Genomic DNA, 12,513 nt, shown 5'->3' with positions numbered 1-12,513 from the left:
GTAGTCGCTGCTTGTGGAAGATTGCCCGACGTTGTATTGCCTGATCGCGACGTAGTCGATGCTGGTATTACCTTGTGCATGTGGTTTCATCCGTAAAAAGTCGTAACCGGATGTCCGAATACGCTGAAATGACAAGTGTCGTCGATGTTGTATGAAATAAAGTATTGGGATTTGTTTCCGTCATGGCTCTTTCATTGGTTGGAATTTTGGTGCGAATACTTTTGATTGGTGACGCCCTGAATCTCCTCTTTTCCCCAGTACCTTCTGTTCTCCAAGAATCGAAGAACTTCAAGGTCATTTGTCGAAATCTTTGATTTGTGCAAACATTTTCGGACAGAGGTAGTATTAGTATTGGGATAAAACCTAATATAGTCTTATTTGACACTGAGCTAATGCGACAAGGGTGTCGCATCCATTCTTTTCGACGAATTCAAAAACCGTCACGCGACACCTGAAAAGAAGGGATATCCGGATGAAGAGGACCCGCGGTTCGGTTAAATAACCGGATCGTGAAAACACTGTAAACACAACCAACACCTCCCCCCCCGAATGAGCCCAATCAGCCGGATAACGCGAGAAGGCAATATTTAGTTAGGAATAATATCCGGTTAAAATTCTAATAAACCTCCATTGACAATGAGCTAATGCGACACCCGGGGGGAATAGCTCATTGTCAAGTGTTGTTTTGGCCATTGATGGCTTAGACGACACGGCTGTTGATGGTTGGGCCGAGAAGGCAGACTGGTTGCGACCATAGGATCGTCGTAAAGGAGTAGCAGTTGGGTCAAAGACCGGCCTGGTCAACAAAAATGCCGAAAAGACATCTCGAATTCGTTTGGGTAGTTCACAGAAAGTGCTGTAATGGGTCGAGACGACGGGGGTTCTGTAGAAAGAACGGGTGGCGACGAAGCCAAAGGCTTGTCATAGAGGAAGGCACTAGGCCTGTTGGTAATGATGGTGCAGCGGCGGCAAGGTCCGTTGGGTCCCATGGTTGGAATAAAGTTGGGGTCGGTGGCTGATTTTTGGCGATACGCCGCAGCAGCAGCAACAGAGTTGATGGCTGGGAATTTCGGACTCCCAGAAGGTGATGTCACGAGAATAAATCGATAAATGAGAGTGCAAATGCATGAGGGTATAACCCTTGCGATCATGTGGGAGACCCACAAACATGGCCTTGACGGCACAGGGATCAAGTTTGGATGATTGCGCGGCACGTTGAATGTGCACAAACGCCGTGCAACCAAAGGTTTTGATGTGACCCAAAGTTGGGTGTCGTTTAAAGACGACGTGGTAGGGTGAAACACCTTTGTTGGATACCGAAGGAGGGAGTTTGATGAGCCATGAGGCATAATCAAGGGCAAGATCCCATAGGAACTTGGGCAGAGCCCCTTCAATGAGCATAGCTCGCATCTTTTGGACAACAATGCCGATACGGCGTTCGGTAACAGCGTTTGCTTGGGGAGTGTAAGCGTTGGAGAATGCCACACTAGTGTTGTACTTGGGCTTGATTATGCGCCCGAGTTTCTCGAACTCTTTTGCGTTGTCGCTTTCAAGGGTGCCGATGTCCATGGGTGATGAGTGGCGCAGCTCACAAACATCATGTTTAAAAATGGACATGGCGTCCGTACGAAATAATTCGTAGGTCTCATAGAGATCTTTGCGAAAACGCATGGGATAGGTCCACATAAAGCGGGAGTAGTTGTCGATAAATACGACAAAGTAGGCAGCGCCACCCGCCGACAAAATCGGGCTTGGACCCAAACATCAGAGTGTTCAAGGGCTAGGTAGGAGGTTGCGCGGAAGACCGCAGATGAGTCAAAAGGACTGCGTTTGGACTTGGCATAAGCACAAGTCTCACATAGTTGACCACGAAGGTGCTTGGACTTGAAGGGCATGAGCTCGGGGTTTGTCTTTGTCATTTGGTTGAAGGCATCAACGCCTAGATGGCCGAGACGGCGGTGCCAGAGGCGTGCAAGGCTAGCTGCCGATAGCTTGGAGTCAGCCACGAGGCTAGTTAGGCAGTCGGTTGAAACAGTAGTGGTGTCATAGACAGGTTGTGGAAGTGTGTGAACCAAGCATAGCCTGGGCTACACTCATCGAGACAGAGTCTGGAGTAATTGGGTAGAACGGAGTTGGCTTGGAGACCATAGATGGTCGTTGACTGATTGGCGCATAGCGCAACACAGACGAATATGAAAACATGTGCAATTGATCGTTAAAAGTGGAAAATCCACTGTAGGTCGAGGAGAATTTCCGCAGAGCGGTCTCAAAAGTGGCCATCATGCCAGTAAGCATGGCCATTTGGCCCGGGTGGATATATCGCCACGGTGCGGATCGGTTGAGGGCTCGCATTTGGGCTGGCAGGGAAAGGAGTATTAACCCATGGCGTTGTTAGGTGCACGAAGCACATCACCAAGAGAGGTGGTAATTTCGCACATGTCGAGAGTCGTAAAACGGACGGAGATGCCCTCATCGGTTGCTTGGCGAACTGAGAACAAGTTGAACTGTAGTCAGGGCAATGTAGACCAAAGGTGAGGCGTAGAGCGCATGGAGGAATATTGTCGGCTTGGTCACGGGACGACATGTCCACGGCCAAAGAACGAGGGTCATAGCCAAGGATGGGAAGTTGGGCGCCGTTCCCGACTGTAAGAGACAGTGCGCAAGGAACATAATTGGAGAAATAATCTCGGTTGGGGGTGCATGAGGCAGAGGCGCCGGAGTCAATAATCCAATGTTTGCGGAGAATGGGAAAGCCATTTGGACGATAAGTCACCGACATTGGTAGAGGCGGATCACCGGGGTAGCTTTCACAGTAGCGTAGGTCCACATGAAGGGCAAAAATGCCTTGTCCACCAACAACTTGGAATGAGGGATGGGGACGGACACCGTCCACACATCTTGGGGGCAATTGGAGAACCACCTTTATCGGTGTTTCCGACGCCGCTGTGGTAATATCACTGCGTGTGGCCGAGAAGGCACTGGGTGGGAACAGTGGAAGATCCACTTTGGTTGGGTTTGTGGGAATTTGGAACAGTGGACGTGGTGGGTAGAGGGGCAAACGTTCGATAATAAGTACCTCGGCAGAAGGGACTTAAGCGAAGTCTAAATCGCCGGCATCCACAGGAGATGGGTAGTGGTCGGGGAGCTCGACCGGTGCATCAGTTATGGGAGCGAGGGTAGAAGCCGCAATAAGCGGAGGTTCATGGGGCGGTGATGCAAAAACATCGCAGAGTGGGGCAGAGCCCGGTTGAAACACCTTTGATAGAACCGATGGTGGGTTGGGGCGTTGGAGAACCCGGTTGAGAGTGGAGGGAGGCACAAAGTGGTGGGATAAGATGTGGGTGTTGGCAAAGCCATTGAGGCGATTGCCTTCATGGATAAATGGACGAGCGGCTGCACGAGCAGCAGTGCCAGCCTGGTCATAAAGCCCCCACGATGAGTGCGGCCGTAGCCTTGGTCACGTTGTCGATCACGGCTGCGATCGCGGTCACGATTTTTGTCAGGGCTGTTGCCACGATTGTTGTTCCACCCGCCATTTCCAGGACCACTAGAGAAACTTGGTCCCCATCCATGGTGGCTATTGGAGCCATGGTTGCCACTAGGCTCATCGCGATCATCGCGGTCGTCACGAGGACGTTCGATAGGACGTGTCAGAGCAACATAGTCGCGTTTTCTTTTCTTTTGAGAGGCAGAGCCATGCTTGTCAAAGACAGTGCGATCAAAGCCAGGACGCATGGTGTTGCGGGCATAGTCCGTCTTGAGAGTGGGACACGCAGGAAGCGTGTGATTCGTATCGCCGCAGTAGAAGCAGGACTTGATATAAACACGGTGAGCATAGCTCGGGATAGTGAAAGCGTTCATAACATGAACTGAGCCATCGGCTTGCGTAATTGGTTGGGGTGGTGGTGCAGGGGTCGCAACGGCATGCGTGAGAGCTGCAAGCTGGGTTCGTGTTTGAAGGGTAGCGGCAGTACCGTTGTCACCCAGAGCAGACGCTCGTTGCAGGCGGTTCGAAATAATACGCCGAAGAGAGGCCCAAACGTCAGCAACAACAACGGACTAATTGGCGGCGCGCGCGGTGGCCACGGAGTTCGTCACGATTTCCCACAATTCCTTGTCACCAATAAAGTTGTCGGACAACGCACACAGAGCGTAGTAATTCCAGATATGGTTGTGATAGTCGACGGACGAGATCGGCGATGGATCCAGAGGATTGGACGACGGCAGCGTCATAGACACACTGTAGCGCTTGACCAGGTCAAGAGAGTGTCAATGCAACTCTCATCGGTGAACTTGAGAGTGCTCAGATAGCTGGCAATGACCGTGGGGTTGTTGTCCATGGGGTTCGACTCAAAATGTACTCAAAGACCTCGAATGGACACGTAGTGTCCTAATAGAGGCGCCAAAGGTTGCTAGAAATGGCTGAGACCAAGAAGGTGTGTGCCCCAGAGCGTTGATTCGCCAGTTTCTTGGTCGCCTCACTGGCAATGACCTCACGTTGCATGGTGGTCGTGTGCACCTTGACCTCAGCGAGACGTGCATCGCGATCGGTCGCCGACAGAGTAAGTCCGTCTTCCACAAGGTGTAGGCCAGATGCCGGAGGTCGTCGAGTGGGGTGCCCACGAAGGACTGCACAGAGGAAGGGAGGAGGCTCATAACCTGTCAAGAGGGACGATGTAGGGGGTAGCACTGAGGAGGAACGACGACGAAGAACACTTGTGTGGTCAAGGGCAAAACCAAAGATGATCATTAACGGACTGTTTAGCTGAATTATGATTGGGCATAAACAGTCCGGCTTCTACAGAGAAAGAACACTATATGATAATTCCGGATTACCGGACATTATCCGTAGGTGACCGAACCTCGGCGAAAAAGGCCAAACCAAAGTGCCCCTTCTTGACACGATATACATATAGTAGTATGTAGGTATCGTAGGTATCGTAGCTAAACTTTGGAAGAAGCAGAATGACATCATATCTGAGGTGTAGTTGCAGATGTACTTCCAATTACACTTGAAATCCTGTTTGTCTCCCGCTTCTTCTCGGCTTTCGGCCACGGGACCTTCGTCAAGGTAGCAAATATAACACTGACGTTAGTGAGATTAAACACGCCACGAGGGATCTACTGACTACTATTCACTAAAGTACTCAGTATCTCCACTAAGGTATCGGAACACTAAACCGGATATGAGAATTATGCGGTTTTTCTGAGTGGACCTCTGCGGTTGTAAATGGTAGCTGGAAGAACAGGTCGATATTGTCCTTTTACCCAAAATTTGGACTTTTGTGCAGAATCGCCAAATCTATCGATTGATTCTTTGTACAGAAGTTTGTATGTAAACAGGTGTCCTGTGGTGATTGGTAGCACACTAATTGAAACCGCACACTACTTCGACGTTGATTCCGGCAATCTGAATGGCTAACAACTGTAAACCCTTTTGCAGATTCTTGTGTACATTTGGTTGTGTCGATTCATTCTCCATGTCGCTCCAGTTTAGAATAAACACAACGGCAGCCAGCGACCATCGAAGATCAATCCCAACGACGGCGGCGGTGATGTCGTGCTCTAGAATCAGCGGTAATGGGGGGCATCGCACTATGGCATCTTTGCTGGATGGAGAGATCGTTGTCTGTATATATATATCATCTCTTGGAGTCATAAATACCTCGGAGTACATAGTATCCAACAGTGTGGCTGACATTCTTGCCAGAAAAACCCGCAACTGTATCGCAATTTCAAAGGGACCCACATCAAAGTAACGGTGGATTGATTCACTACAATATGAATCCCAGCATACGTTTCGTGCAGAGATCGTTACTAGTACGCGTTCTTCCTGTTACTATAGTTTGTCAATGATGCAAGAGATTGCAACGACCATACTAATGTAGATATCTTCCACAGACAGAAAGAGATCTTCCACTGACAGAATGGTTCAGGTACTGCACCATAATGGTTATTCATCAAATTAACGATATTTACCACAAACACTGCACGAGCGAGTTTGGCCTTTCATAACCAAGTCGGTTGTATGTTCAACCAAGTGGGTTGTATATGTCGGCCATGTCGCGTTCATTATGGCACGCGCAAGCTTGACTTAATTCGGCAAGTACGGTTCAATGAAGGCACGAGCAGCGCTGACGCGTTCATAGATACCTGGCGTGCCGAGCAGACCACATTCAAAGTCCCAGCTGACCACCCCCACCAATTGCACGGCACCGTTTGTTCGATGGTCAGTGGTCCCCCAGAGTCACCGTGACAGGAGTTTTCTCCTTCCACCCCTGCACCCAACATCGTATCAGTCACTCGCCTGTAGCGGTTGAGCGCTGCCGAGGTCCTGGTGTTGTTCCATGTCGTGACGCTGACCTCCTTGAGCACTCGAGATGGGGGGCCATTATGCCAGATGTTTCCCCAGCCGCGTACCCAAGTGAGCACGTCCGCCGGAACGAATTCAAACGACACCGCAACAGGTTGGGTGATCGAGATGTTGTGGTCCAAGATTATGATGCCCACGTCGGTGCCATTGGGGTGTTTGATTTTCTCGGTGACATTGGCCAGTTCCCCGTCGGCAAAACCGGTTAAATAGTGCGTGCCCACGACCACAGAAGGTACAACACCGTCCAAACAATGCGCCGCTGTCAAAACGACGTTGGGGGCGATCAGACTGCCGCCGCAAAAGGTCTCACCAACGGGCGACTTCTTGATCCCAACCACATAACGGTGTCTGCCAAATTGGGCTTCCTGGCCCCCGACGATTTCGAAACCGTCGTCAGGGGCCTCATCGCCCCAAGCGTTGGTCTTGAGCCAAGGCAGCGACGGCCACGGTGAAAGTGAGAAGGAGTGCGAACTTCATGATGGAAATTGGAAAATGAATGGTCGTTCATTTAGAGCCAAGTCAATCCAATCTTTACGTCAGACTGTGATTGCACTATTAATAGGGTAGCAAACCAAGTACCAAGGTAACCAAATGGATGGTTGGGATGTGTACAACATACATACATACCAGTACATCCAGCTCTTATCATTAACCCGCTAGGATGGACGAGTCAGTCATAAATATCCAACAGCGTGGCCGCTATTCTTGCCAGAAAACCCGCAGTATCGCACTTTCAAAGGAGGCAGGATACATATTGAAGTAGCACTTGCAGTACGGTGGATTCATATTACTACACTTTTTTGCGGTTAATTTCAGCGGTTTTTCACTATAATTCGCTTAGCTTGCAGTATATTTCACGAGACCACCGATATATTTCATTACCTCCATTTAATTTCGTGGCAATCTCAAACTTTATGTTTATATTTCACCATCACCAACTATCGTATATTTTCAGCTTTCGTCAATATATTTTCACCCAGCATCCGATTAATTTCGCCAAAAAGCCCAATCATACGTACTGTTGGTAATAATGTTAAATCTATCTTTGTACCTGCGCCCTGGGTGACGCTTTTGCAACTTGTCGGTATGTTGGACTCCATGGCCATGACATAACACAGCCACTTACAAGGACAACGAGGCAAGACAGGAAAATCGTTAAGGAAAGCTGAATACCATGCAAATTAAAAGTGAAAAACGTTGAGGATTTAGCCCACTTGTAGCATTCATTACATTAAGGTTATCCGAATGTAGGCATTACATAGGATTCGACAGGTAAATCCCATGGACCTCAATTGGACACATCAATTGAGGGGGGACTATGCTCTTCCAATTACCTCGACTCACCCTTAGCATCCGGTGGAAAACGTGGGAAGGGGCTCGACCATCATCCTTCCCCGGGTTGGGCGCCAACCCGGTCTATAAATGAAAAAAACCTCTATGTATACATGAATCTAGGATAAAATGCTACGTATCGGATATGTGATATCAAGCGGGTCGCGAAGCCGCAATCGGCAGGGGGGCCAAAACAGATGTCCCACGTAGTTTAAACATTTTGGGGACTTTCCCCCACAAAGGGAAAGTCCCCAAAATGTTTAAACTACGTGGGACGAGGTAAATCCCAATTTGCCCAACTGTTGCATGCTCCGTTTTATCATTTTCAACTTCCACCGATTGGGGACATTATGAGTCTTGGTCCATTTTTGAAATTATTAAAATATTTATATATATATATTTCTAATAAATATATTATTATATTATATTTTGCCTCCGAGTTGACGCTCTAGGATACCCTCCTACTACCTATAGCGCACGCAAGCGTGGTAGCGTGGCAATGGCTGTCGATGTCGATCGCGCATGTTGAGCTGTTCCCAAGGGGGTCCTCAGAGGATGGGTCAACCATTCACGACCTACATGAACACTGCTCCCCCCACATGCGCGATCTTTGTCGCCAATTGTAACCACAAGACTGTGCAAATGAACGTCGGCTTGAAGACTGTTCAAGCCCATCCATTAGTATCGTTTTGGATTCTGACTGGGAAGAGGTACCATTTAGAACTTTCACTTACATAATCATCGATACCAGTCTCTGATGTTATGTTGTAGAGGTAACTTGACATTACAGCGGTTTAAACAGTGCAACGTTTGGCGGCGACTGTGTACAGTGATCGCACTATTTGCGCAGCGAACGATATCGGTGGAGATAGGCCCATGTCGGATCATACATGCGTCGAACTCTGTGGACATTTGTTCACAAGCGCCGGGTCCTAGCCACCAGTCATCTCCAAATGCCGGAAGCCAGTGCAAAGGGGCCATTGCATCAGGTTGTATGCAGCACTGCGAGGGGCGACCTCGACCACAAGGAAGAAGACTAGTACCCATTGGGCAAATAAGTTTGATGATTAACTCATTAGACTTGATATTGCTGCACTCCAGTGTTCGTTGGTTCGCTCTTTAGCTTCTTGCGCTGCAATGAAGCATGCCTTGACCATGACTTCACAACTTGGTCCGCGGCATGAAATATCGGGAACTGACTTCTATACTATCGAATCTATTAAGGAATGGTTTTCATATAGTTCTTTAATGTAACATTAGCTCAGTGGTAGTGCATCAGGATCTTAACTCAAAGGGCGTATGGTGCAAGTCAGCTAAATAATACAAAAATATGGGGTCGTTCTTAGTGACTATTACGTCTAGGATATATGGAAACCACGCATTCAAAGCCATAAGATCCATAGAGGGGCTTCACAGACCAGCCCCTAAGGGGCTGGTCTGTGAAAAACCATCCACGCTTTAAGGCAGGGATGTTATCCGAACTATTTTCGAGGATTCTGAAAATATATCAAACATATTTCTTAATTTCTATCGAAAACGTGCAAAAGCAGGAACGGACACTCAAAAGCAGGGATGAATCATCCCTGCTTCAACTCAGGCGTCCCTGCTTTTGCTGTTTGTGTTATCCGGAAAAATTCACGTTTTAGCCAATCAGGAGTCGTATTTGCGTGGATACTTCAAAAAGCGTGGATGGGAATGTTCTTTGAGTGTCGTTTGTCTGGCCCAACTTGACGTAACGCTTGTGCTGCTGCGGTCACCTTACTGCCTACCGCATTCCACCTCGGACAACGCACGGTGTTGAATTGGTGTAAGTCATATCAACGCTTTGGTTGCCTTCCGAGCTCTAGCCGAGGTCGGCACCAGAAGACGCCGTCCCTAATTCACGACGAGGATTTTTTGAGTAAGTGTGGGCAATGGTCGTGGTTAAATTTTGGCCTTCAATGCGCACTCCTCACAACTTTCGATTACACCTCAATGAATCTATCCTCCCCGAGCTCACAGGTAATGCGAAAGTTATTCCCAAAGTATATTCTACTTCGCAATAATATTAAGGTGCGATGAAATGAACTGTGTCAGAAGCCACGGCCCGGTGATGGATGGTACATGCGGGGAACAAGTTCGGCTCGTGGATGAAGGATGTTTATGTCGATGGCCATGAACGACAAGATATTGTGGAATACCAAAAGGTTTTCTGCTCGACATGGCTGAGTCTTAGCGAGCGAATGGCATCATTTTCAGGGGAGGCCATGGACATATTGGAGTCTCCCAATGACGTCTCACAGAAGCAGGTTGTGTGGGTGACTCACACGAATCCATCTTTTACGCCAACGACGACGGCGGGGGAATAGTTTGGACGAATACGGCCCATCCAGATCACCCAAAAAAGAGACGTGGGCGCTCAATTATGATGTCTGACTTTCTTTGCCCATGTCATGGCCGCCTCTTTATACTGGGAGACTCTGAACCATTGTTTGTCACCGAGGAGCTGCATGTCGCCTCTGGGGTTTCTCAGGGCTCGCCTAAGGCATCGTCAGCGTACGATACACCGCAACCAGCTTCTGCTGGCTCTCATGTTACGCCTGCGTATGCAAATACGGACTTGCAATATGGTCTTAAGGCACAAATGCACATTGTTCTCACACACACTACTCTAGATTCTATCGACTGCACTCGTCACACCGACTGAGATGCCATGGCACGCAATGTACATGAGTAAATGCGATCGCAGCTTCATGGCGATCGCATTTACTCATGTACATTGCGTGCCATGGCTTGATGTTGTATCTTTTGAGCGCCTTCTGGGCGTATTTTCCAAACACTATATCGTAAAATCTGGACCAGGTAGAACATTCATTTAGAGATTGACAATCATTTAATGGCAATCATTTAATGGCAATCAATTAATGAACGTCAGATCGACGTGGTAGACCTCCTCGCTGTGAGGAAAAGCACGTTGTCCTCGCATGCCTGTTGCACGTATACACCGCCCCCGTTGAACACAAGACTATTTGTGAGCTGTTTGGCATGCCACCCACGACACTTTCGCGAGTGCTGCTCAATGCCGAATGCGCTCTTCTCAGGGCACTCAAGTCCATACCCGAAGCCTCGATCCGCTTTCCCGACCATGCGACGCAGATTGATTAGGCCGATGCCTGCACTGCTCGTGAGCCTGACGCACCTCGGATTGCCTTCTTCCTCGATGGAAAGGACTACCCTATACAGGAACCCAGCAACAGAGATGTTCACAACGCATTTTACAACGGTAGCTTCAAGTTTAGCCAACATTATCACATATGCGAAATGTCAATTTCTCACAAATTTCAAATGCCCCATTTTAATAGGTTGGTTGCATTCGGTTTATGTCACTGGCGTATTGCTTTACGGAGTTGATGGCACACTCGTTTGGGGGAAGCACAACTTTCCTGGCTCCTGGAACGATGGAGAAATGAGTCGACCACTCATCGAACTGTTAAGGAAGCCAGGCGTTTTGGCCCCTGGTGTGTGCGTTGCTGCGGACACTGCATTTCCCGTGAAAGGCGGGAACCGCAGCATCGTAACTCCTTTGAAATCTGGTGACATCGACAAGACATCGCCCGTGCTGCGAGCTGCTGTTGAGCGAGTCAGTAACGCAATTACCTCGTTACGTCAGGCTGCGGAGTGGGGCATGGGATCTGCCCCGATTGTCTACCGCACATTGGGATTGCCACTCCCTTACAGTCCAACTGTTCGTGCCCGACGACTAAGCACGATCTACCGCTTGTACAACTACCGAGTTCGCTCCACGGGTATAAGCCAAATTCGCTCTGTATTTCAACCAAATAATTGATGACAACAATTGTTTCCAAATTTTGTTTTGATTTTTCTATTTGAACCAAAATAGTTAATGACAACAATTGTTATCAAATTTAGTTTGAGTTTCCTAAAAACTTGGCCATGAACGACATCATTAGAGCTTCATGCTGCTGCTCACGTTTGCGAGCTTCTCGCTCCCGATCTTCACGATCCAATAGGTAGTGACTGCGTTGTTCGTCCTCACGACGACGCTGATCAGCCTGCTCGCGCTTCCACGCTTCCCGCTGTTCCGCCTGTTCTTTTCGTCATTCGCCCGCGTTCAGCTTCATTTCGCTGAGGAGCGCCTTTACGGCGCGCAGCACTAGTCGGTTGACTACTTCCACAGTCCCGTTCGCCCAAGGACTGTAGGCTGTCGTGATATGATGGTGGGCACCCACCAACTTCCGCACCTTCTCGATCACTTCGTTCTTGAAGTGAGAACCGCCATCTGACACCCATGTGTCAACGCAGCCGAACGTGGTAAACCACGTCATCAGGAACTGAGTGGTCGCGGCGGCGTCAGCGGACTCTTCCGCGAGCAGCTGTACAAAGCCACTCATGTCGTCCTTCACGACAAGCACTTGTGTTTGGCCAGACTTGGCGATGGGCATCGACAACCAGTCGAAATGGATAAGCTCGTTCGGCTTCTCTGCGTGAAGCGCCGAACCCAATGGACGGGGAACCATTTCTCCGTCAATGCACAGGCAGTGCAAACAGGCACGCACGAACGCTTCGACGCCCGTGAAAAGCGTCTTCCACACAAACTTGTCGGACGCCGACTTGGTCGTCGCTGCGATGCGACGGTGACCACTGGCTCCTTGGTGAGCGATCACACAAATCCGCTGCTGTAGGTCGACTGGGATCCAGATTCGTACGTCTGGGTCCACGTAATAATGGGAGTCGTCGTCCCAATCCACGCCGTTTCGGGGGGTCCCTCCCCCTTTCATGGTGAAACGTTGGATGCCGCTGATCGCAGC

At 49.2% G+C, this 12,513-nt stretch overlaps 3 protein-coding genes across 3 annotated transcripts; 2 read left to right on the top strand and 1 right to left on the bottom strand.

Annotated features, from left to right (window-relative positions):
• Positions 1–6,072: 6,072 nt before the first annotated feature.
• On the bottom strand, positions 6,073–7,261 carry H257_18394 (hypothetical protein; the record flags this gene model as incomplete). The annotated part of the gene is made up of 2 exons (XM_009847435.1): positions 6,073–6,795; positions 7,256–7,261. 2 exons carry the CDS (start codon positions 7,259–7,261, stop codon positions 6,073–6,075), a joined length of 729 nt encoding a protein of 242 aa, XP_009845737.1.
• Positions 7,262–10,112: 2,851 nt separating this feature from the next.
• On the top strand, positions 10,113–10,849 carry H257_18393 (hypothetical protein; the record flags this gene model as incomplete). Its single annotated transcript, XM_009847434.1, has 2 exons — positions 10,113–10,288; positions 10,633–10,849. 2 exons carry the CDS (start codon positions 10,113–10,115, stop codon positions 10,847–10,849), a joined length of 393 nt encoding a protein of 130 aa, XP_009845736.1.
• Positions 10,850–11,150: 301 nt separating this feature from the next.
• H257_18392 (hypothetical protein) lies at positions 11,151–11,715 on the top strand (the record flags this gene model as incomplete). The annotated part of the gene is made up of 2 exons (XM_009847433.1): positions 11,151–11,477; positions 11,656–11,715. The coding sequence occupies 2 exons, from the start codon at positions 11,151–11,153 to the stop codon at positions 11,713–11,715; spliced, it is 387 nt and encodes a 128-aa protein (XP_009845735.1).
• Positions 11,716–12,513: the final 798 nt, after the last annotated feature.

This window comes from Aphanomyces astaci, assembly GCF_000520075.1.
Source record: "Aphanomyces astaci strain APO3 unplaced genomic scaffold supercont1.161, whole genome shotgun sequence".
NCBI classification, from domain to species: domain Eukaryota; phylum Oomycota; class Saprolegniomycetes; order Saprolegniales; family Verrucalvaceae; genus Aphanomyces; species Aphanomyces astaci.
The sequence above is the reverse complement of the archived record's forward strand: the minus strand, read 5'-3'. Positions and strand labels throughout refer to the sequence as shown.